This window comes from Saccostrea cucullata, unplaced genomic scaffold (assembly GCF_032062105.1).
Source record: "Saccostrea cucullata isolate Sc308-1 unplaced genomic scaffold, CSIRO_AGI_Scuc_v1 ctg154, whole genome shotgun sequence".
Taxonomy (NCBI): Eukaryota; Metazoa; Mollusca; class Bivalvia; order Ostreida; family Ostreidae; genus Saccostrea; species Saccostrea cuccullata.
In genome coordinates this window covers 142,501-169,535 of record NW_026926909.1, presented here as the reverse complement: position 1 = coordinate 169,535, position 27,035 = coordinate 142,501, and the positions used below count along the sequence as shown (strand labels likewise).

Here is a 27,035-nt window from a genome sequence, read left to right as displayed (position 1 = left end):
AATTTGACAAGCATCCTTTTGCGTAAAAAAATAAGGAAATTTTGACATATATTTGTAAATAATTTAACAAAATAATAATCCTGAAAGTCTTAATTTATCATAGAATCATAGTACTGACAAATCTATCTTATTGTAGATGGTTCAACGACTTACTTTTCGTCGTAGACTGTCTTACAACACAAGGAGTAACAGCAGGAGGGTGTAAGTTTATAGATAGCTCGTTCTCTAAAACAGTAAATGTCCTACAGAGCATGAGAATGTGTTCCAAAATGCGGGTGGTTTCGTCCCGATTCCTTGTTGGCTCTGAGTGGTTTCGCCCCTTTTACTTGTTCGTGTTGAGTGGATTCGTCCCAATTGGGTTCACTCATAATTAATGTCTGTTTGTCGGGTGATGGTTTGATCAGTAGACTAATGATGAGTAGCTTAATAAAAATTAAAGATGAAAAGGCCGCCCTTGTGGTTTTTACATTTATTTATACAAAAGTTTTATTCGATATACCAAAAATTTTTACAATGGCTACATGTAGCCATTTCCATTGAGAATAAACAGTTAACTGTAAGTAATTTTTTTGTCAAACAAAAAATTTTTAGGAAAATATTTAATTTATTTAATTAGGTAGGCCCTAGCTAATTTTCTATTCAAAAAAATGAATCAATATATGTTGCATTAAATTTCATGATGGATTAATTTTGAATTCATAAAGAATTTCACTCTATAACAGATATTGAATGTTATTTAATTATCTAATTACCACTATGTGTAAATCACAGTCTATGCGAAAGTCACCGGACCGTCGGTTTTTACCAGTAAAATTTAGGTCGGGTCGGTAAAAAATTTCAGTATACAGGACCAAATGTCCGATAAAAAAATAAGGCCAAATAAATCAAAATTAAGAGGTACACATGGTCCAGTTCCCCACAAATATCCTTTATTTGACCAATTTAGCAGTAATACCTGATTAATTTTTATGTATTACAACTCTGTCATGATCGTTTTTATTCTAATTCGAATTTCCTCTGTCAAGGGTTAGAGATCTTTAGATAGCTCATACGTAGATTTGGTTGGGAAAATATTTAGATACCTAATATGTAGATTGGGTTGGGAAATTTTTGCAAATGATCATTGAACTTGAGTAACCATAATGAGTTGTTTCAGGAAAAATAAATATGCATTGATAGTGCAAGAAAAATCTTTGATACAGTGTATGTTGTATAAGTCATATATGAAGAAAAAATGCATGCAATTGTATAAATAGATACCTTTAACAAAGGAAAATTATACTAGTAAATAGTTTACTTGTCCATTTCACTCTGAATTTATTTAAGGTTAGATTTCACAGTGAGAATTAACCCCATCCCACCCACCCTCTCAATCTCAATATCATGATGTATGGATTTAAAGGAAAAAAGTCGGTCTGGTAAGAAATTGCTTGGTCTGGTAAAAATTTTATTTTTACCAGACATTTTGTCCTGAAAAAATTTTTAACTTTCGTGTAGACTGAAATCACTATAAATAGAGAACATATAAATTTATTACCTGTAGTTAAACTGGGTGAAACCACTCAACGCGAACACGTAATCGCGGTGAAACCTCCCGTTTCCGTGTTCCAGGTATTGGCAATGTAGCAGAGTAAACATGGGAGATAACATTTACTCATTGCATATTATGTATATAATTAAAAATCTAGAAACTACCTGAATGTCAATTTGACGTGTAAAATTAATTTGAAGTGAGTAAGAAATATTGAGAAAAAGTGTTGGAATTCTTTCATTGTATGAATTAATTTTTTGTATGAAAGGTGTCCCAATCTAAAATAGTTTCGATACGGTAATGATTAATATGTCAATGCTACTCCATTTATTTTTTCCAAAATCATTTAGAGTTATTTGGCAAGTTTATTTCATATCCATACTTAGGCCATCCTTAAAAAAATGTTTGTTTGGAATTGCCGCCTGAAGGGTTTCAGATACAGCTGGGAGGGAAATTATTTTTTTTTTTAAATTAAAGATAAATTTTAAATTTTTGATAAAAATCTCAGTAAACAGTAAATACATTTTCTGACTTAAGATTTGACACTATATTTCAGTGTTTTGTATGGTGCATGTGATACATGTAAGGGGCAAAAAAAATTGATTACCGTAATTTACGGAATATAGGTCGGTACTTTTTTCTCAGAACCGCTGGGGTCGCCCAATATACAGAATTCGACCTATTTAAGGCTCAAGTTTACGTAAAATGCCCCCTAATCAGTAAAATTTACGTCAGTTTCAAAGCAAATTTGTGCCACTTTCGTAACTTTTTTGATTATTTTTCGCAAAAAAATTAATGCCCCGGTAAACAATCAAATATTTATTCTATAGCTTTCTTACAAAATAAATTCCATTAATTATCCGTTGATGACAAAGGAAAACAACATTGCTTCATCTATTAAGTAATTCCTCAACGTATTGTCCATTAACATCATGCGGTATCCATCTTGTGAAGTTAGGAAGTCGCGATCGTGTACTAAAAGTAAAACCGCAACTGTATCAAAATTTAAAAGACGGAAAATTTTCATGATCACAACTGTAAGATTTTTACCATTTATTAGTAGCGATAAATTGAAATAGTATATTAAATATTTTTTATTGTCTTATGTTTATTTAAATGTAAAATGAGTGAAATAATTTGTTGCCATTCAATTCCTTAATTTAATTACCAAAAAAAAAAAAACCACTAGTCATTACTGTTTTTTTAAAAAAAATTTTAATTAATTATAATACCGGCTTCTAACAAAATTTTAATTGTCTGACAGATAAAGGGATTTACACTGTGTACGCAAAGAAGTTAACACCTGTGTTAGTTTAAATGCCTGCGGGGCATGATTAAGAAACCCACATGCCGTTATAGGGTATTAGTGTTACACATCATTGAACAAACAAAGCCGTGAAATTCATGTTGACAGTCAAATTGTGAATGTACTCTCAATTAAATTTATAAATTAAACTTATAGAGTGTTAATATGATTTCAATTCTTTACTGTTGCTTGATATATACATTCAATGGTCATTTGCGTGTTTTAGCAAATCCTTGGAGAAGAAAAATAAAAATGGCGGACATCAAAGTAATTGTCGTCCACCGGTAAATAATGTCTGATTAAAATTTATTAGGAATGTGTCCAAGTTGTTCTGAAATCGGAATTACCATTCTTTGGTCTCTGGTATTTCCCGAATTATAGCTGTAAAATAATAACATATTTACGTGTTATTTATGCCTCTGATTTAACAACAGTGTTAAACTACGGAGGCATTGAACAGGCAAGTTGGAGAAAAATAAGTAGTAACACAATTCAAAGAAGTTTTAACTACATTTTTTTAAAAACTTTATTTAAATGCTGTACTCATTAAAACACCTGTTTATTTTCTTGATACGTTCATGTCATGGAATAACCCCGGTAATTTTAGGGGTTTACCTGTTCTGATACGTTGTATCTGCGTAAGAATCTTTAGAAAACGGGAAACAAAGCCTCGTCCTATATTGTAAGTTCGTCCTATCTTAGGATTTTTCAAAAGTTAAGGCTGAAAATGAGCCTTTCAACCTATATACCCCATCGACCTATAATCCCGAAATTACGGTAAATAAAAAAAAAAATCTTCCTACTTTTGGTCTATAAATTTTTTTCAGGAGGGGGCATTTCAATGAGGCAGGAGGCAATTCCAAACAAACTATAATTTTATTTTGGCCTTACCTGCATCAACTATTTGCAATGTGCCCGAGCTCGTTTGAACCCCCCCCCCCCCCATTTTCTCCTACATTGTGGATGTCTCCATGGGAGGCATTCTAGCTGTGCTCAGTGTGCTGTGGGCCAGTCTTGAGACACAGTTTGTTCTAACAAGGTGTAAGTATGGGCCTCAGTGGGGGACCCATCTTTACGGGCAATTAAAAAAACGTGTGTCATTTGAATCAGATCATTTTCACATTATATCATACTTTAAAAAATATCGTTAAGATAGTTTGAGATAAGCATATATATATCTAACATGAAATACCTAATTTATGCACAATGAAAAAATAGGCTACACCTTATAAAGTGTGAAGCTAGAGTATTGTTTGATTTCATTCATTGTAAATACAGTGAAGCTTCATTCATTCAGATGCCAATAATTTGGATGCTTAACATTCTTGATGAAATTTGTATGGACAAATATTATTTTTAGATATAACAAGGATATTTTGGTAGGAAACAGGCAGCAGGAAACAAGACAATAATTTTTTTTTTGGCCTTTACTAGTTTTAACCATATATGTAGAGTGATAAATGTGACTTACTTTTGATTTTTTTTTCATGTGCTGTATAACACAGATCAAAGACTCCTGGTAAGTTTTGTGGCAAGCTTTTAAATGTATTGTAATGTAGCACTGATTCTTCAACCTTCTCTGTATAATTTTGAATGAAAGCAAACTTGCGAGCTAGAGTATGATAAGACAAACAAATATGATCCTCTGAAAAATTCTTAGAATATACAGACATTACAGTACAATTCAATTTTAACATACAGTTTAATATCATGAATCTTTTGTTATCATAGATTTTTGAAAACTTCTACAAAATTTTGCTGGTATTTTCAGGTGGTAAATTGGTTTACCTATACACAAAGAAACCTGGCAGTGTTCCAAAATGTGGAGACTGTAAAATTAAACTACATGGGGTATGTATTGTCTGTAGAAATATCACTCAGACACTGACTGCAAATAGCAGGTCTCAGCTTGCATTACATGAACAGTAAAAATGTCCTGAATGTATTACTTTTATGTCATTATTCCTTGTATATAGAAATGTGTATGCCCCTTGCCAAGTTTATGGGATAACTCTTTTTAATTTTTGAGACTTTCTATATAAATTTTGCTTGTATAAATTTGCATACCTCGTATACTGCATATTCTGTTATATCATTGGAGGTCCATGAGTTGTTACGCTAATATGATAATGTCCATTTTTAAGATAAATTTAAGACACTGTTTCATTTCATAATTTGTACTTTAGTTGTAAATAATTTTTCTTTTGATTGAACTGACAGTTTTGAAAAATCATGCATTTATTGATTGTTTACATCTCATTCAAAGAACTGATGTTTAACAGACACCATTTTGAAACACATGTCCTTGGGTCGTGACCTCAGTGGAAATTACATAATAACGGCCAACAAATTACAATTTGGATACATGACTTCTGTTGACATAGTGTAAACAATGCACATGATAGCAACAATTAGGGCTGGGTATTGACCCGAGATTTCGTATTGCGATATATTGCGATATTTTTAACTGTATTGCAATATTTTCAACGTAATAAAAATGGCATTTTCTTACTGTATTTACATTAATTTACATGCAGAATGTTCATAACTTTGATAAGTAACCAACACGGGGAAAAAATCTTGTTGATTTCATTTGAGTTATGCTCTGAAATTTTCCCATAAAACAAATGTTTGGCTTAATAACAAACTTTAATTAGTCCATTTCTATATTTAATGACAAAATTCCTTAATCTAAGAATATTGGCAATATATTGATATTTCAAAATCGTATTGCAATACGATATTTTTTGTCATTGTATTGCAATATATTGAAATATGGATATTATTGCCCAGCCCTAGCAACAATGCAATTGAGATAGGTTGTAAGAAAAAAAACTTTTAAGACTCTCTTTTCAAATGTATACGGGAATAGCAGATTTGTGCTAAAATAGGTGAAATTTCTTTCAGACTACTTTTTTTTTTACCTGTTTTGACCTTATTATCGCCTGCAGTTGTGAAATATGACAAAATTAATCCAAAGAATTTTTTTCTGGCATGGGAGAAAATCTTGCAAGATACCACAGGGAAATAAAAGGGGCACAACTCTAGGTGTATATTATGGAACAAGACATAGTTTTCTGTTGTCAGCCATCAGCTCAAAATACAGTGGACCTTCAGATATCCGGACGCCAGATATCCGGACGCTTCACCTTCCGGACGATTTTTCTCGGGAACGGATTTTTTCAACGTAATTTTGACTCATTTATCCGGAATTCCGCGTTCCGTATCCGGACGGCTCTTTTTTACTACAAAATGTATTTTTACGTTATAATTTGGTTCATTTATCCGGACGGTATTTTTTTAATTTGTACTTCCACTCTAGTCAACATTCACGCCTGAACTGAGTGATAATTGTTATCAAAACACTGGCCGGATTGATTGTTTTTACAAGACGATCACCTGTGACATGTTATGAATGACTTACGATGATTAGTCCACAGATTAAGCATGCTAAGTGGATATGGTCATAATATACGAGAGATCGATACACAAATGAAAATAAACAATTGACTGTGTCGATAACAGAAAACAATTTTCAATTCCGCGAGATATTTACATGTATAATTTAAGTATAGAGCTGGTTCTATTTATAGACTTTCATAATCTCGTTGCCTACACATGTGCACACACAAACCGGTATTGTTTAATTTTCATCTGTAGATTGGTGGCAGTTATCATCGAAAAAAAAAACTAAAACATTCAATCAAATTTGATTAATTTTAGACAGTCAATGATTTCTTTGGGATGTTTACTGCGTGAATTTTTAATATGTCAGATTTAGCGTGGATGAGTGTTCAAATTAAAATTAGACTCGATATTGACAGCTCGCTTGGGTGTAATCAAAGCTGCAAATGAGAGAATTCGCTTGGTTATGTTTATCAGTTTATAGGAAGTAGAAAGTAAAAATAAGCTGGGTAATTAAAAATCTGCCCATATAAGCAGTGTTATATCCAATGTTTGCCATTCTGCTCTCAAACTACAACCATGTCTACATCGCCGACAAAGTGAGCGCGAATCGGCATTTCCGCCAGCTTTAAGAAAAAAGTGCTGATGTATACTAAAGATATAGTCTATAAAATAATAAATTATTATTTCTATATGAATATAGTATTTATCTTCCTTTAGAGTTACAATACAAATACAGTATACCTGGAAGATAAAATCAATAGAATTCAGATATCCGGACGCTTCACTTATCCGGACAATTTGCTTGGGAACCAAAGCGTCCGGATAAATGAGGGTCCACTGTAATGAAGTTTGTCTGAAAAATATAAATGGACAACCAGAGAGCTACAGATTTGCATGTGCATGTTTTGTTTATTAATGCATTAATAAAATTTTTGCACCAACCCATTGGACACAGTTCGGATTTCTATAGCACCAATGTAAAATATATTTTCTCATGTTTAATTCTATTAGAATTGAGCTATGGCTTATTAAAATGAAATGTTTTGTATAAGAAGAACAAGTTAATTTAAGAAACCTAGGTTGAATGATTGAGAGACAGATCATAGAGTACCTGGGTCAGGTGCATTGCTTTCAGATTCAGTTGCCTCATGAGTGTTGATGTATAATTGTAGATCACACCAGCCAGACCTTTGAAGCTGATGTCCATGTCACGACGTATGAAGACAGTGACACGCTGCTATGGAGGGAGCTGCTGTCACAGATGTGTTCGTGAAAGGTACATACAAGACTCACTTAAACAGGGAATTATCATAGAATTCCTGTAGGATCAATTCATGTGTACAACATGGTTACAGTGAATTGCTGAAGCAGATTCTACTTATTAGCAAACTCTGGTTAATTGGGAATTATTGTAGAATTCCTGTAGGATCAATTCACCTGTATCTTTTAACACAGTTACAGTGAATTTCTGAAGCATTATTAGCCTACCAGAGCTTAAGGCACAAGTGAGCTTTTTCTGATTTAGTATTTTTCCTTTGTCTGCCACTGTTGTCATCATGGGAATTTTTTTTTCCAATTTCACTTTCTTCTTTAAAATCACTGCACCAATTTCAAACAAACTTGGCACAGAGTATTCTTGGGAAAACAAGTCCAAAAAGCAGTTTCTGTTAGTGTTTAGAGCTTCCATAAGTTTGTTCAAATGATTGGCTACAACATCTTCAAAGGGGAGATAATTGAGAAAAAGTTAAAATTTGGGAGGGTCATGTAAAAATCTTTGCAATCAAACATCTATGCCTTCAATGGGTCAGTAAAGAGCTTCCTGGCATAGTATAGATTCTTTTTCCTAAACATGATTCATTGGCAAAGGGTGTGGCCACTTTTGGGTCAGCCTTGTTGTATTTCAGCCCTTTTAGTTAACCCCTTTTAGTTAAAGTAATGTAAATTCTGCATGCAAATTGAAGTTAGGCCATACCAATTTCTAATATAGTTCGTCGGATTCGCCGCCTCTATTTTCAACAAATCCAAATTATAATATTACAAAAATAAATCCAAAAATATCCAAATACAATTTTTTTTCTCGATTTTTTACACAAAACGTATAAAAGACTTATAAATTTGTATGACAGAAGCGCGGGAATTAGCGATTGTAGCTGTCTTTGAAGTTTTGCAAGATGCCTGTGTTACTGTTCGTATGTACCAGGGGACAGCAATTAGTATCTCCCGACGCCCAGGGCTACCATTATTTGGGGTCGGGCTAGTTGTTTTCTGCAAGGAGGTAGCCCGTCGGCCTAGTAAAAATTATAACTACACACGCAATACATGACAAGCAGTAAACACAATCGGTATTTTCACTCTTTTTTTTTTTATAGATCACCTGAGCCGAAGGCTCAAGTGAGCTTTTCTGATCACATTTTGTCCGGCGTCCGTCTGTCTGTCTGTCTGTAAACTTTTCACATTTTTGACTTCTTCTCAAGAACCGCTGGGCCAATTTCAACCAAACTTGCCGCAAAGTATCCTTGGGTGAAGGGGATTCAAGTTTGTTCAAATGAAGGGCCACGCCCTCATTCAAGGGGAGATAATTGGGAATTAATGAAAATTTAGTGGCATATTTTAAAAATCTTCTTCTCAAGAACCACTGTGCCGGGAAAGATGAAACTTATGGGGAAACATCCTCAGGTAGTGTAGATTCAAGTTTGTTCAAATCATGACCCCCAGGGGTAGGGCGGGGCCAAAATGGCCGACCAAAATTTTACATAGAAATATATAGGAAAATTCTTTAAAAATCCTCTTCTCAAGAATGACAAAGCCGTAATTCATCTTATTTATATGGGAGCATGCTCAGGTAGTGTAGATTCCAGTTTGTTCAAATCATGACTCCCCAGGGGTAGGGCGGGGCCAAAATGGCCGACCAAAGTTTTACATAGAAATATATAGGAAATATCTTTAAAAATCTTCTTCCCAAGAATGACAAGGCCATAATTCATCATATTTATATGGAAGCATGCTCAGGTAGTGTAGATTCAAGTTTGTTCAAATCATGACCCCCAGGGGTAGGGGGGCCAAAACGGCCGACCAAACTTTTACATAGAAATGTATAGGAAAATTCTTTAAAAAACTTCTTCTCAAGAATGACAAAGCCATAATTCATTAACCCTTTATATGGAAGCATGTTCGGTCTGATAAAATTTGTGTCAAATCATGACCCCCAGGGGATACATCGGTCCAGACACGGCCTGAAAGTCAAACGTTTTTCTTAGAAATAGAAAGTGTTCTTTAAAAATCTTTCACTATGAATTATGGGTAGAATGATGTTAACATCCGTAACAAAATATTTACATGGCGAAAACCATGAAAAAATAAGGAAAATTAGATGATTAGTAAAGAAAACGAAGAAGAAAGCAAAATGGCGGTAAACAACGAAATGTCCGATCTTTTACGATGAAAGATTTAATAAAATCAGGGAATTAGACTTTATAGATGTTTCTAGACAACAAATACATGAATTATTAACAATATATATGAAATTTTGCTCAGGTAGAAAGTTGACTTTGTTCGGAATATCAAGGCTCCTAAACAGAGGATGTTTTCCACGCGCCAAACTTCTTCCGATGTTCTGAAACACCCCGTTTTATTTATTGATAATATATGGACTTGCTTTTTGATAAATTCTGACATATTGCATATCATTTTACTCGGAAATAATTTCTCTTTTAAACGATGGTAAGCAAAATTGATTTTGAAACTTCATAGCAGCAAATTTATTAAATTATTGCATAAGATCCGTTCTAAAATGTAATTATGAATTTTATTAGTGTTTTATTGATAAAAAATTTTGTATATATGTAAAATTTATATCATTTAAAAGAGAAATGCCTCACCTTTCTAATGATGTGTCAATTATTAAAATATTCAAAGAAATAAAGAAGTTATAGTATTTTTTGTGACGGAAGGTGAAATGTTAAGTGATGCCCCAAGTTACTCAGTGTACCAGGGGTTGGTTGATAAAAGTTACTCAGTGTTGAAAGAGTTAAATATATATATGGAAGCATGCTCAGGTAGTGTAGTTTCAAGTTTGTTCAAATCATGACCCCCCGGGTAGGGCAGAGCCAAAATGGCCGACCAAAGTTTTACATAGAAATATATAGGAAAATTCTTTAAAAATCTTCTTCTCAAGAATGACAAAGCCATAATTCATCACATTTATATGGAAGCATGCTCAGGTATTGTAGATTCAAGTTTGTTCAAATCATGACCCCCAGGGCCTGAGGGGTAGGGCGGGGCCAAAATGGCCGACCAAACTTTTACATAGAAATATATAGGAAAATTCTTTAAAAATCTTCTTCTCAAGAATGACAAAGCCATAATTCATCATATTTATATGGAAGCATGTTCAGGTAGTGTAGATTCAAGTTTGTTCAAATCATGACACCCCCCCCCAGGGGAAGGGCAGGGCCAAAATGGCCGACCAAAGTTTTACATAGAAATATATAGGAAAATTCTTTAAAAATCTTCTTCTCAAGAATGACAAAGCCATAATTCATCATATTTATATGGAAGCATGCTCAGGTAGTGTAGATTCAAGTTTGTTCAAATCATGACCCCCAGGGGTAGGGCGGGGCCAAAATGGCCGACCAAAATTTTACATAGAAATATATAGGAAAATTCTTTAAAAATCTTCTTCTCAAGAATGACAAAGCCATAATTCATCATATTTATATGGAAGCATGTTCAGGTAGTGTAGATTCAAGTTTGTTCAAATCATGACCCCCAGGGGTAGAGCGGGGCCAAAACTTTTAAAGCCAAAGTTTTTAAAGATATATATATGAAAATTCTTTTAAAATCATTGGTCATTGGACTACTTTTGGATTTAAACTTTACAATAAAAAGCCATTTTCTACTTTTTCCTACCCTTAGTGCTCAGGTGAGCGATGTGTCCCATGGGCCTCTTGTTTTTTTTTGGTTATAAAATTCCCAACCAGTTAAAATTTTCCAGACAACATGCTCCTACTGTCAATAAATCTTCATAATCTTATCTGTTTTGCAGTTCTTTCTGTCTTATTTACTTCCAAAAACGATCGTTTTTAGCTCACCTGAGCTGAAAGCTGAAATTTTCCAGACAACATGCTCCTACTGTCAATAAATCTTCATAATCTTATCTGTTTTGCAGTTCTTTCTGTCTTATTTACTTCCAAAAACGATCGTTTTTAGCTCACCTGAGCTGAAAGCTCAAGTGAGCTTTTCTGATCACATTTTGTCTTGTCGTCCGTCCGTCCGTCTGTCTGTCTGTCTGTCTGTCAGTCCTTCTGTAAACTTTTCACATTTTCGACTTCTTCTCAAGAACCGCTGGGCCAATTTCAACCAAACTTGCAACAAAGCATCCTTGGGTGAAGGGGATTCAAGTTTGTTCAAATGAAGGGCCACGCCCTCATTCAAGGGGAGATATTTGGGAATTTATGAAAATTTGGTGGTATGTTTTAAAAATCTTCTTCTCAACAACCACTGTGCCAGGAAAGATGAAACTAATGGGGAAACATCCTCAGGTAGTGTAGATTCAAATTTGTTCAAATCATGACCCCCGGGGGTAGGGCAGGGCCAAAATGGCCGACCAAAGTTTTACATAGAAATATATAGGAAAATTCTTAAAAAATCTTCTCAAGAATAGCAAAGCCATAATTGATCATATTTTATATGGAAGCATCCTCAGGTAGTGTAGATTCAAGTTTGTTCAAATCATGACCCCTGGGGGTAGGGCGGGGCCAAAAAGGCCGACCACAATTTTACATAGAATTATATAGGAAAATTCTTTAAAAATCTTCTTCTCAAGAATAGCAAAGGCATTAATGGTCATATTTATATGAAAGCATCCTCAGGTAGTTTAGATTCAAGTTTGTTCAAATCATGACCCCCGGGGGTAGGGCGGGGCCAAAAAGGTCGACCACAGTTTTATATAGAAATATATAGGAAAATTCTTTTATAATCTTCTTCTCAAGAATAGCAAAGGCATTAATGGTCATATTTATAGGAAAGCATCCTCAGGTAGTTTAGATTCAAGTTTGTTCAAATCATGACTCTCGGGGTAGGGCGAGGCCAAAATGGCTGACCAAAGTTTTACATAGAAATATATAGGAAAATTCTTTAAAAATCTTCTTCTCAAAAATAGCAAAGCCATAATTGATCATATTTATTTGGAAGCATCCTCAGGTAGTGTAGATTCAAGTTTGTTCAAATCTTGACCCCCGGGGGTAGGGCGGGGCCACGATGGCAGACCACAGTTTTACATAGAAATGTAGAGGAAAATTCTTTTATAATCTTCTTCTCAAGAATAGCAAAGCCATGATTGTTCATATTTATATGGAAGCATCCTCAGGTAGTGTAGATTCAAATTTGTTCAAATCATGACCCCCGGGGGTAGGGCGGGGCCAAAATGGCCTACCAAAGTTTTACATAAAAATATTCAGGAAAATTCTTTAAAAATATTCTTCTCAAGAATAATAAAGCCATAACTGATCATATTTATATGGAAGCATCCTCAGGTAGTGTAGATTCAAGTTTGTTCAAATCATGACCCCCAGGGGTAGGGTGGGGCCACAAATGGCTGACCACAATTTTACATAGAAATATATGGAAAATTCTTTAAAAATCTTCTTCTCAAAAATAGCAAAGCCATAATTGATCATATTTATATGGAAGCATCCTCAGGTAGTGTAGATTCAAGTTTGTTCAAATCATGACCCCCGGACGATTTTTACATAGAAATATATAGAAATTTTTAAATGTTATTTTGTCTTGTTTAACTGGTGATCATATTTATATGGATATCAGGTAGTGTAGATTCAATATTGTTCAAATTGACTGGGGGTAGGGCGGGGATAAATGAGGGTCCAATTTTACATAGTATATAGGAAGATTCTTTTAAAAATCTTCTTCTCAATAATAGCAAAGCCATAATTGTTCATATTTATATGGAAGTATCCTTAGCTAGTGTAGATTCAAGTTTGTTCAAATCATGACCCCCGGGGGTAGGGCGGAGCCCAAAATGGCCGACTACAGTTTTACATAGAAATATATGGGAAAATTCTTTAAAAATCATCTTCTCAAGAATAGCAAAGCCATGATTGGTCATGGGACTATTTTTGGATTTAAACTTTTCAATAATAAACCAATTGCTACTTTTTCCTTGCCACAGTGCTCAGGTGAGCGATGTGGCCCATGGGCCTCTTGTTCCTAATCCGAATTTCCTCTATTCCTCCATTTATGGTAAATACATGCAGATACTTCATTAAATTATTTACAATCATCCAATCAACTGAAAGATAAGTGTTTTTGTGACTCACATTAAATATATTTCCAGTGTATTTATAATGATTTAAGATGAAAACAAAATGAATTTGATTTCATTCTAAATGAGCTAGTGCAATGATCAGAAAAAGGGAAGATAATTTATTTAAATTGATTTTAATTTTTTTTCATAATAATTTATGCATGATTAATATTGATAGTGAGAACTTTTAATTTTAAAAAGAATAACCTCAGTACCATACCCTGACTTTTTCAGCCATTAATTCCTTCTCAACATTAGCATTTATTTTAATTTTTGCTCCTCTGTTTGGTCTAGTATCTTTTTACATGAGGCTAGTAATTTGAAAGCTGCCACTAGCCTGAGGGAAAGTACTTGATTTTTAGCTCTACTGGTCAGAGACCAGAAGAGCTTATGCGATGGTAATGCGTCCGTCTGTCTGTCTGTCTGTCTGTCTGTCTGTCCGTCTGTCTGTCTGTAAACAATTTTTCAAAATGCTACTCCTCCTACAGTTTTGGTCTGATTTCAATATAACTTGGCACACAAGTAGACTACACTAAGATACATAAAAATTTCGATGAACGGTGTTGCCGTGGTTACTAAAAATAGAAATTTCTGTGAAATTCTTTCAAAATGCTACTCCTCCTACAGTTTTAGTCTGATTTCAATATAACTTGGCACACAAGTAGACTACACTAAGATACATAATTCTGTGTATCGGTTTTTGATTTCGATGACACACAAGTTACTAAAAATAGAAATTTCTGTGAAATTCTTTCAAAATGCTACTCCTCCTACAGTTTTGGTTGATTTCAATATAACTTGGCACACAAGTAGACTACACTAAGATACATAATTCTGTGTATCGGTTTTTGATTTCGAAACGGTGTTGCCGTTGTTACTAAAAATAGAAATTTCTGTGAAATTCTTTCAAAATGCTACTCCTCCTACAGTTTTGGTCTGATTTCAATATAACTTGGCACACAAGTAGACTACACTAAGATACATAATTCTGTGTATCGGTTTTTGATTTCGATGAACAGTGTTGCCGTGGTTACTAAAAATAGAAATTTCTGTGAAATTCTTTCAAAATGCTACTCCTCCTACAGTTTTGGTCTGATTTCAATATAACTTGGCACACAAGTAGACTACACTAAGATACATAATTCTGTGTATCGATTTTTGATTTCGATGAACAGTGTTGCCGTTGTTACTAAAAATAGAAATTTCTGTGAAATTCTTTCAAAATGCTACTCCTCCTACAATTTTGGTCCGATTTCAATATAACTTGGCACACAAGTAGACTACACTAAGATACATAATTCTTTTTATCGGTTTTTGATTTCGATGAACGGTGTTGCCGTGGTTACTAAAAATAGAAATTTCTGTGAAATTCTTTCAAAATGCTACTCCTCCTACAGTTTTGGTCTGATTTCAATATAACTTGGCACACAAGTAGACTACACTAAGATACATAATTCTGTGTATCGGTTTTTGATTTCAATGAATGGTTTTGCTGTGGTTACTAAAAATAGAAATTTCTGTTAAATACTCTCAAAATGCTACTCCAAATAACAGTTTTAGTCTGGTTATAATATAATGTGGCATGCAAGTAGACTACACTAAGAACATAAAGAGACTTAATCAAGGATCATTATTCTATTTATTGCTGTTGAAAAGTTTCAATTTCTAACTGCTTAAGTACTTTCCTCTTCCTTTGCTATAAGTACAAACCAGTAGAGCTTCAGTCTCGACAGAGACTTCTGGTTTTTTTTCAATTGCACACCCCTGTGTACTATAGTTAAAAATATTGGGTACAAAGTAGAGAACATCATTAACATATAAAAAAATACAGTACACACAAGGTTAAGTAAATATTGACGATATTTGTTCAGTTTTAAAATTAAAGAAAATTCAAAGAGCGATGCAATTGTGATTTCAAAACCTGACATGACCTTAACAATTGGCAAAGAATTAAACAGAAAATTTGTAGAAATGAAACTATGTCGAAATTGCAATGTTACGAGAAACAAAAGAAAGACGCGTTTTCGCGTCTTATGAGTGCATTAAAAATGTATTCTTGTCCAGAAAAAATAATAGAAAAAAGAGAAGAACTTAAAAAAATTTTGCCACTAATATTAATTATATTCGCTCGCCCCATAATTTTGAAACCTGAAGTGAAAAATAATATTTGTGAAATATTTTCGCTCGCTCTCCTCACTTTTTATTTTTGAAAATCCGAAGAACTATGTTACAAATTGGTGTGGCCTTAATATAAAAAGAAAATGATATTTTAATTTTTGTTGCAAGTATTGCAGTACATATTGTAATACAAGTAAAAATATCACAATACAAAATCTCTTGCCAATTCCCAATCCTAAGAAATGATGACACCATTGGGTAGGCAGGGGCCACAATGGGGGAACAAATTTTTAAATAAGAATGTATAGGAATAAATCTTCTCAAGAACAGAAAAGCCATGATTAGTCATATTGATGTGACCGCGTGCTGGTCTGTCTTAGACATAATTCGGTGTTGCACGTTCATTTGGGGAATTTAGCTCAAGGGTTTGGGGAATGTTAGGAAACACATAAGTCCAAATTTGTAGGGTAACAATGACAGTTTATTTAAGTAATATTGAATTCCAACAACATAAACACATAAAGATGCAAGTCCAAGTCCTAACTAAAATTTAGATAAAGTTGGCCTAAATAGAAATAAAATCTTAAAGGTTTCTTAGTCTAATTCCTTACATGATTCTTAACACATCAACTCACTAGCTCTGTCATTCTAGATCTCTCTTAACTCTCTGTATTCTCAATTATATATTTTTAACTAATTGTAAGGAATTACTTAATTTGAAAATAGCCATAGGCAGAACTTATCAAATGAGCAATTTTAACAATAGACTACTCAAGTGTCATCCTTTGATGCCAGGAAGTCAAAGAAGATTTATTAAATTAATCTTAACACCTAATCAGTGACCATTGCCATCAGGCAGTTTGAGTGTCAATAATTAACAATTACCAAGAAAGCACTAAATATATGAGGGGATTAAGAATTAGCCAGATGTTTAAGATATTAAGAATGATCAAAGTAAATGAATTTGATGCATGATATGAAGAATTATTAAGTAAAACAATTAAATATTTGTAAAATAGGTATCAGAAAGTTGGTTTACAGTATTTTTTAGATTTTATTTTAAATGCTCTTTACACCCTCCTTCCCAATTGCATAAATTGAATTATAGTTTTTATAAGAATTCAATGTCATGTGTACAGTATCATATTTCTTTTGCAGAATTGTTCGGGCTTTCCTAATTGAAGAACAGAAGATTGTTGTTCGTGTATTGAAAGCCCAAGAGGCCTCCAAAAAATAAAATGTCAAATAGCTAGATGGTTTTGTTTTTGGTCTGTATTATTAATCAGGTGATCTATATAGTTGCATTATTATACCCAACGCAACAAGTTGCGTGAGGTATAATATTTTTGACCCGTCCGTCAGTCAGTCCATCAGCCCTGTTTTTTTGTCAGCGTGTCTCCTCATAAACCGCTGCACAGAATTTCATCAAACTTTGCAGATATTTTGGACACAATGTGTAGATGTGCATATTTTTTACCATTTTTTGGAATATAGAGATCAGTTTGTCAAATCCTTTATTTTTTTTGCAGATATTTTGGACACAATGTGTAGAGGTGCATTTTTCCAACCTTTATTTTTTTGGGGAATTTCCGCACTTTTTAACTTAGATTTTTTGCCATACCTTGAATATAGAGATGAACAGTTTGTCAGCGCAACTCCTCTTAAACCGCTGCACAGAATTTCGTCAAACTTTGCAGATATTTTGGACACAATGTGTAGAGGTGCATATTACCAGGAAATTCCAAATCCTTTATTTTTTCCGGGAATTTCCGCACTTTTTAACTTAGATTTTTTGCCATACCTTGAATATAGGCTATTCCATGAATGTAGAGATGAACAGAGAATGTGTAGATGAAAATATTACCAGGAAATTCTCCTGTTCAACTTAGATTTTGGCGGATATTTTGAATAAAGAGATTAACAGTTTGTCAGCGCAACTCCTCTTAAACCGCTGCACAGAATTTTGTCAAACTTTGCAGATATTTAGGACACAATGTGTAGATGTGCATATTACCAGGAAATTCCAATTCTTTTATTTTTTCTTGGAATTTCAGCACTTAGAGTTTTGGCTGAGCATGGGGTATGTGAGCTTGCTCACCTTTTCTTTCATTATGTAAGTGTGCATTGTGAATCAGTCATAAAGTTTTGGACTCGTCATCCTCTCGAGCCACAGTCTGGAGTTTACATATACAGCTCTCTCCTACCCGTGGCTGCTTGATCACAAAAAGTGTTGTAATCTTGAATCTTCAGTCATTTGTGACGTCATATTAAGTCAATGACAAGTTTTGTTTCCATCACAATTGATATCAATTTACATCAGCAGAAAACAAGAAATATTTCGTACACTGCGATTGGGTATTGAAAGGTCATATCAAAGTTCATTATCCAACTAGGCTTTACTGGCATTGGTCAGTATTTTAATGAGCTACAAAATATTCTCTTCTCATTCAACCATGGCCAGAATGGGAGAGGATCATACCTTTTGGCCGTGGTTTGCTACGATAAGGATGTATTTTCAGAATTTTCTCAAGTATGAACTATTTTTGGCATTCATGTATATACATGTATATAAAGAGCATTTTGGAGTACAGGGGACCAAAAATTGTGAAACTCATGGTCTCTGCGTACCAAGGGCTTGAACATGTATTTTGCAAAATTCTTTAAATTTTTAAAAATATAGGAACATACTGCATCTTGAAAAATCTTTATTATTAAGCTCTGAACATAAAGAAACGAGCTGCATAATTTTGGACCAAAGAGCCCTAAACCAATATGTTGCCAGGCTGAACGTTTCAATTGCCATGATGAGAAGAGTTGGTTAATGCCCAGAAAGCACATTGTTTGCATGTTTATAAGGAGCAATGGGCTCTAGCTCTGCCATAATTGTGAAATAATAGAATTGAAAAATGGACTCATAAGCAAATTCACCTATATGCCACCTGGATTGGGTCAATTTTGGTATACAAATATGTTTGGAAATTAAGCAGAAAAACTGAATGCAAACTAATTTTAGTAGGTAAATGTATATGTACCCCAGTTCATTCTATCGTCAACTTCCCTTTCTTACGCAGCAATTTACCTTCATCACCTGCATACAGAGTTTACATATCTCAGTTGATTAGATACGCAAGAGCATGCTCTACGTATGAACAATTTCTACAACAAGGTAAATTACTGACAAACAAGTTGATGAAACAAGAATTTCAGCAGGCTCGTTTAAAGTCATCATTTTGTAAGTTCTATGGTCGATACATTGATGTGTCGGCAAATACAATTTATCATTAGGTCAAGTGCTGACTGACATTTTTCATACCAATTGTTAGTCCATTATTCATACACTGAATCGACGCCAGATTTTTCCGTTATTTCCCGATTATAACAAGGAGCACACGGCAGGTGTGACTGGACGGCAGGGGATGCTAACTCCTCCATGGCACCTGATCCCACCTTTATGTTTTGGAGGTACGTGTTTGCTCTGCTCCTATTTAGAGTTGCGTGGAGATGAGACCTACGCCAAATACTTAAACCTGCTTCAAATTCATTAACCTAGTCATTCCTTTGCTGAAATTGAAGCATCTTAAACCTTGAATGGTACAATGAAACACAATAGAAGCATCCTCCAAGACTTCCATGCATCTGATTAATGTAGGACATGCAAGTACATGGAAAGAAAACTTAAACCCGGGACGCCGATGCCAATGATATCACATAACCTCCCCCAACTTCATTGAGGTGTGCTGAAAGTGCAGCTGATTAGAGAAAATTTGTGCCATTGATTTTTAATCAATTACAGTCATATTGGTCTTGAAATCAATATTCTGGAGGATATATTAATCTTTTGTTGTTTAAGGTCTTCACTCATATAGTCTGTAAAGAATTGATTATTTCCAAATTCCCTCCCCCTTCAAATATTGTAGCATAAAATATTTAAATGTTACATGTGTGTGGTAATGTTGATCATGATATACAATTCAGTTTGAATCAATATGTTGTGTTCATGCAGTTAATACAGTTTATATTGCTGGTCCAGCAAGATTTCAATATAGGGACATCTCCGACTTAGGCTTGCTTATATATCGGCAAAATCCCAGGTTGACTGAGTAAATTTTTGGTAGATTATTCTCTAGTTAATGTAGAATATAAAGATGCAGATTTTGATCTGAAGGTTATGGGTTTGAAAGCTGCAACTGATCCAAGTCTTTAAAATGTAGGTTGCAACTGTTCCTTCCAATTTATCAAGCGCTCAGCACTCTGAAGTGAAAGTTGCAGGTCTATCACCGAGACCTTAAAATCTAAGGCCTCGGGTCATAGTAGGTGTTGCAACAATAAAGAACCCTCACTGATTAATGGCCCTCAGTGCAGAGTAAAGGTCAAAATTTGAAGCCCATCACTTATATATGGTGAGATTTCTACACAAGTGAAAAATTCTCAAACTGGACATAAAATAACATGCAATCAATCATAACCTAATCCTGGAAGCTTTTCTCGTCACCTATGATCATCACGTCTCAAGTATCATGGTCTTAATTCTAGTTGTAATATTGCATCCTCATGTCTTAATTATATAAAACAAACGTGTACGTCACACTTATAAAATGCTTCATCTCATTACTAAGCAACTGCAGCACATGCAAACCAAATGCAAAGTGGACACCATTTCAATTGTCCATTGTTGTCTACATTTCACTCTATACTTTGCATGATGGTACTATCATAAAAATGATTTTTGAAGGATCTTGACAATTAAAACTTCTTGGTGCACACAATCAATGAAAAAAAAACTTCATAAGTGTAAAATATAATTTTGTTGTCTAATAACTTATTTTATTAACAATGCATTTCCAGGCAATCAGATGTTAACATGAAGAATGAAATATGTGTCACCACACAACAATAATACAAAACTTCTTTCAAGTCACTCTTAGAAATTGAGTCCTCTGACAGTGTACTGTTTGTATTGTTCAACCAGGTAAAAATATATCACTCATTTGAAATTTCACTAAAATTCTCATATCTAAGTTATGATGATTTTCCTACACGCCACTGGATGTACAAAGCTTGGAATTTATCGAATCCTGCTAGTACACCAGCGCCAGCCACACCTCTGAGAATGTTGGCTCCAGCTCCTTTCATCAAGCTCATGAATCCTTCGTTCTTGATGATGACCATTGCGCAATCCAATGATCCCTTGTATTTGACGGCCTCTCCAGATGTCATCATCATACGCCTCCTGATTGTGTCAATGGGATAGGAAACCAGCCCAGCGCTAATAGTGACAACGTATCCAAGAGCGAATGATAGGATGACGCTAGCATTTTCTCCAAGGAGAATTGGTCGTAAAGTGTCATAAAAGCCGAAATAACATCCTCTGTATACAATGATTCCAACGCAAGAGATCACAAAACCTCTGTACAGTCCAACGAGTCCATCAGAGGCGATGGTCTTTCTGTACACATCAACCATTCCGTTGAACTGGCGCTCTCCACCACCTTTCCCAGCTGACTTGGCATCATTAGCAAGACGTGTTCGGCAGTAGTCAAGAGAGTAGACAAAGCAGAGAGAGAGAGCTCCAGCAAGACCTCCGGATCCAATGTTTTTGGCAAATCCTAATGCATAGCTATCTTTTTTGGAGGCTTTGAATAGCTGCTTGATCTTGTCCTTGAATGCAAAGTTCAAAGCCTGAGTTGGGAAGTATCGGATGCAGTTGGCCAAGTTACCCCTCCAGAATGGGAGAATACCTTCGGTTTTGTAGGTACGCAATGTGCAGTCAATGACACCCTTGTATGGCTCACTTAAGCGACCGCTTTTAAGCATTTCATCCTGATTCTGGACCAGCAACTTAATTCTTTCAATTGGGGCAGCCGCGGTCTTGGAGATGACAGCAGCTGCTCCACTGAGGGCAAAATTTTCCGCAAAACTAAGTTTTTTTGATGACATCTGTGAAAAGAAAAAAGAAAACAGATTTTATTTAACTGTGATGAAAAAAATAACCCTAAAGAAGCTCTTGTTCAATGACATAGACTGTTTTAAAGCATTGGTAATCTTACCATCATCAGTAACCAAAGGCAATGTTTGAACACAATTCAAAATGGGCATAAATTTACCCATAATTATAATATATTGTAAAATGTTTTATAGACCAAAGAAAATAAAGTAAATTCTGTCTGTAGCATTATTTTTTTATATTTAAATAAAGATATGAATTACTTTATTAACCTATTTTCACTTTCTAGTTGTAAGACCAAGTTCAAAAGATTTGGCAAATAAATTTCTATTTCATTCAAAGAAAATTTTAAGGCAAAAATATATAAATTACCTACACATTTGTCGTATTATTTTATTGGAATAAAGGACTAGAGTTACTCTTTTAATTTAAACTTTTGAAGCAAAATACTTATTTGAAGGTCACGAGTTCATAGTGTTCTTGAAACGTTTTATGAAGTTTTTTAAACGATCGTAAGTCAAATAATTAGAATATACAGTGGAAGCTTTAACCAAACACTGAAATTCGGCACTTCTGTACAAAATAAAACCAATTAAGAATTTACAGATCACAAATACTGTCAAGTTCAGCCAAACTGCATATCACTCATACAGAAACTGGTTTGGTACAAACGCTTAAATTTAGATAAATTTCAGATGTACGTGGAATAAATTGTGTTAAAATATAAAATAAAGATCAAATACTCATAGACAAATGTTTTTCAATTAAAATGCGTACCTTTTAATTAGTTAAAGCGGTCTACTTCGGAGGAACAGAACGACCCAGCCGGCTCCTTGAGCTTTGATGGTGTACGAAAAGAAAGGGCATGGGAAACCACGTGACGTCAGCTGGATTGCCCGGATATTTCTATAATGCGCATGTTCACCTACCGTTGAGGTGCCCACAGGGATTTAAATCTGCCTATGCTTGTACCCCCTCCCCCTTTTCATAATGTATACGGTTACCGAAATCGATTATATATGAAGTCCCTACGATTAATGATTTTATGTCTATTTTTATATTCTCTTACAGTGTCGAATTTGAGCCAAAAGTTAACATACTAGGAGCAAGTTCATTTTTAAAATAGAACCGAAAAAGAAATAAGGGTTGTAGGTTTTCTGCCAGGATAAAACCTAGCAGATAACTTCTCTTTAGAACTTAGGTAATAGTTTATGTTATTATAAACAGAAGCAAATAAGACTTACCTCTTTGCTTTCTAGAAAACCTGAAGCTTTCTCATTCGAATAACAAGCTTATTTCATGCACAGGAATTTACGTCACACTGGAGTAATACTTCGAACGATTGCACGTGATAATTAATTTAATTTTAGAAATGGATAAGCCTAATTGACATAAGAATAATGGATAGAACATGAATTTTTCTTTCTTCCTTTTTAATTTTTTTTAAGTCTCCCACTAGTAGCCCCTTTAGCAAGTCGTGGCTCGTCGTCTGAAAAAAATGTACTTTTACTTTCGTTTTGTTTTTTGAGTGTGCAACGACCACTTTCTAGTTTCTTACATAAACAAAATCATGAAAATGGAAACTCTTTTGATACGTATCAAGTTTTTAAAATAGCCCTGTAGCATAAGCAGGTAATAGTATATTGTACAGTAGCTGCAGAACTGTAGCTCTCTGCTTGAGAAAATTTGGACAGATAATGCTTTTCTGTCCGAATTTTCTCAAGCAGAGAGCTACAGTTCTACAGCTAATTGTACAGTACATGTAGCTGTCATTATGATATGAGTTTCCAGTCTGTATTTTATAAAATCAGCTTATTTATTTATTTATTTGCTAATTTATAGAAATCCACTCTTATAAAAAATTATGTCCCAATAATTTTTATAATTAATTCATTATCTGAAAAATTTTGAGTGTGAAAATGCTTTACTATAATTTGTGACAGGTGGGGAAGAATGTTGACCAGACTGGGACTCGAACCCTTGTAACACGCGACTTATTTCTATTTAGCTCGCCTGAGACAAAGGTCTGATCAATTTTTTCTCTTGCCTGTCGTTGCCGTCATTGGTGTAAACTTTTTGAAATGTCATCTTCTTCTCAAGAACCACTGGGACAATTTCAACAAAACTTGGCAAAAAAAAAGACGAAACTAATATGCTAAAACACAACAACAAAGCCATGATCCCATGATTTTTAATATTTATATGGATTATGGAAGAGTCTTGAGATAGTGATATTTTAAAGTTTTTCCCCTCCCCTCTAAGCCCAGTAAACCTTTCAATACTTCACTGATTTCTTGCCAATGTGCTCAGGTGAGCTATGTGTCTCATGGATCTCCTAGTTTTAAAAACACAGGAATCTATAATTTTCATTTTTTCTTTAAATGTCATACTTGAAATTTCAAAACAAAAGAGTGGTAGGCATACGTGTATATACATGTATATACTTGAGTAAATATACTCCCAAATCATGCTCTATAATTGGTTAAATAGATATTTTATGTTTATTATTATTTACAATTTATATTTTAGCTATCGAGAGGATCATCATTAAGTGTGAAGTTATGAATTCAAAAAGGAAAAGGAGGATAGAAAGCATTAAAAATGCTGAAGATATATCAAAAAAGTCAGCAAAAACTAGCAAAGTTGAATCCTCAACCTCATGCTCAAAATCAGAGAGAAAGAGACTAATAAAAAGTTTTTATGATCAAGACTGTGAATCTCTTGCTAAAGCATTATTAGGAAAACTTCTGGTAACGCATTGTAAAGACTCAGGGAAGAAACTTAGTGGTGTTATAGTGGAGACAGAGGCATACTTAGGGGGCGAGGACAAGGGGGCCCACTCCTTCAATGGCAAAAAGACGGCCAAAAATGAGGCCATGTTCATGGAGCCCGGGACTTGTTACGTCTACAATATATATGGGATGTATTGCTGTATAAATATTTCTAGTGAAGGTAATCATTTCATATAACAACATAAAAATACATTCAAATATCATGTGACAACTGACAATTATTATAAAGATATCTCAGTCGAAACCAATTTTACAGATTGAAGTTAATAAACACCTTGATTTTGTATTCAGGTGAAGGTGCTGCTGTATTGCTTCGAGCCATTGACCCAGTTGATGGAATAGACCATATGCAGAAAATCAGATCACAAAAGTCCAAAACAATAACAAAAGAAAAGGACCTCTGCAATGGACCATCTAAACTCTGCCAAGCTCTGACAATCAGCAAGGATAGATTCAACAAGACCGACCTGACGGAAGCGGATGAAATTTGGCTGGAGGATGGGGATGTTGTGCCCGAGACACAGATAGTAAAAAGTGCCAGAATCAATATCGATTACGCGGAGGAGTGGGCAAAAAAGCCATTGCGATTTTACGTCCTTGGAAACAAGAGTGTTAGTAAGAGGGACAAAATGGCAGAGGATAAATTAAAAGATTGATGGAACTTATTTCATAGTTACTATAATATGCATATCATAGCGGACTTCACCCACTGGGCTCACATGCACTTCTTGACCTTGGAATGACTTGACTAATGTTGAAAGACTTTAATCTCGATTGAAGAGCTTGATTATGGTGGCATTTATGTTTTACAAACATTTGTTTTCTCTCCATACATGTATGTACACACACATTCTGACACCAAGCCTAAGTGAAATCTGTGATGAAATTATTTTTACACACTTTATCATGTTTTGTACCAAGTTTTAGTTACATATGATACCAACAAAGCAAAACACTTACATATATTTTTAAAGCAATTACAAATGCAGTTTATGTTGACTTGTGCTGTGCCTGTGCATCATAGACTCCTTATTAAATTCATAGATTACATATCTTGTATGTATATGAATATTCATGAGTGTGGCTCTCTCTCTTTTTAGCTCACCTCAACGAAGTTGGGGGGAGCTTATGTGATACCCTCGGCGTCGGCGTCCCAGGTTAAGGTTAAGTTTTTGGAGCAGTTTTCTTTTTAAGTACTTCGATGTCCTATATTGATTAGACATGCATGGAAGATGTTTCTAATGTGTTTCATTGTACCAGTCAAAGTTTCAGATGCTGCAATTTCAGCAAAGGAATGACCAGGTTAATGTTTTTGGTGCAGGTTTACATTTTTGGTGTAGGTCTCATTTCCGAGTAACTATTAGCCCTATGTTGACCAAACTTACATGGATGGTACATCTTTGGATGCATACTACCAGACTTGCTTCGGATGCTGAATCTGACCTACATTTTCCGGTTGATTGAACAGGTTAAAGTTTTTGGTGCAGGTTTCATTTCGAAGATACTATGAGCCCTATAATGACCAAACTTGCATGGATGGTACATCTTAGGATGCATTCTACTAGACTTGCTTCGGATGCTGAATCTGACCTACATTTTCCGGTTGAGTGAACAGGTTAAAGTTTTTGGTGCAGGTTTCATTTCCTAGTTTCTATGAGACATATAATGACCAAACTTACATGGATGGTACATCTTAGGATGCATACTACCAGTCTTGCTTCGGATGCTGAATCTGACCTACATTTTCTGGTTGAGTGAACAGGTTAAAGTTTTTGGTGCAGGTTTCATTTCCAAGTTACTATGAGACATATAATGACCAAACTTGCATGGATGGTACATCTTAGGATGCATATTACAAGACTTGCTTCGGATGCTGAATCTGACCTACATTTTCCGGTTGAGTGAACAGGTTAAAATTTTTGGTGCAGGTTTCATTTCCAAGGTACTATGAACCCTATAATGACTAAACTTGCCTGGATGGTACATCTTAGGATGCATACTACCAGACTTGCTTCGGATGCTGAATCTGACCTACATTTTTTAGATGAGTAAACAGGTTAAAGTTTATGGTGCAGGATTCATTTCCAAGTAACTTTGAGCGCTATAATGACCAAACTTGCATGGATGGTACATCTAAGGGTGCATTCTACTAGGCTGGCTTCAGAAGCTGAATCTGACCTACATTTTCCGGATTAGTGAAAAGGTTATTAGTTTTTTATACAGGTTTCATTTCCAAGTAACTTTGAGCTCTATGTTGAACAAACTTGCATGGATGATACATCTTAGGATGCACACTAATGGACTTGCTTCTGCAGATGCTGAATTCGACATACATTTTCCAGATAATAGACCTTGTAAAAGTTGTGGGTGCAGGTCTATCACCAAGAAACTATAAGGCTTATATAAACCAAAGTTGCACAAATGATGCATCAAGGGATGAAAACTCTCAATCTTGCTTCAGATGCTGGATTTTAATTACATTTTCATGATGAAGAACTAGTTTTAAGTTTTTATATAGGTCTATTCCAAAGTATCAAAATTGCATAAATTTTGCATTTTTGGATGTATACACTTTTTGTTGGTTAATTGTGTGACTTAATTTGCCTTACTTAAAG

The 27,035-nt window shown here is 34.6% G+C and overlaps 3 protein-coding genes across 3 annotated transcripts; 2 read left to right on the top strand and 1 right to left on the bottom strand.

Moving 5' to 3' along the window:
* Positions 1 to 136: 136 nt before the first annotated feature.
* Positions 137 to 16,936, top strand: LOC134272884 (large ribosomal subunit protein eL34-like). The gene is made up of 5 exons (XM_062755056.1): positions 137 to 201; positions 4,343 to 4,356; positions 4,609 to 4,688; positions 7,418 to 7,521; positions 16,843 to 16,936. The coding sequence occupies exons 1-5, from the start codon at positions 137 to 139 to the stop codon at positions 16,919 to 16,921; spliced, it is 342 nt and encodes a 113-aa protein (XP_062611040.1). The 3' UTR covers positions 16,922 to 16,936.
* Positions 16,937 to 20,481: 3,545 nt separating this feature from the next.
* LOC134272882 (uncharacterized) lies at positions 20,482 to 22,545 on the bottom strand. Its single transcript, XM_062755053.1, has 2 exons — positions 22,406 to 22,545; positions 20,482 to 21,621 (listed from the first exon to the last, which is right to left on the bottom strand). The coding sequence occupies exon 2, from the start codon at positions 21,619 to 21,621 to the stop codon at positions 20,704 to 20,706; it is 918 nt and encodes a 305-aa protein (XP_062611037.1). The 5' UTR covers positions 22,406 to 22,545; the 3' UTR covers positions 20,482 to 20,703.
* Positions 22,546 to 23,169: 624 nt separating this feature from the next.
* On the top strand, positions 23,170 to 25,470 carry LOC134272883 (DNA-3-methyladenine glycosylase-like). The gene is made up of 3 exons (XM_062755054.1): positions 23,170 to 23,260; positions 24,158 to 24,580; positions 24,712 to 25,470. The coding sequence occupies exons 2-3, from the start codon at positions 24,190 to 24,192 to the stop codon at positions 25,074 to 25,076; spliced, it is 756 nt and encodes a 251-aa protein (XP_062611038.1). The 5' UTR covers positions 23,170 to 23,260; positions 24,158 to 24,189; the 3' UTR covers positions 25,077 to 25,470.
* Positions 25,471 to 27,035: the final 1,565 nt, after the last annotated feature.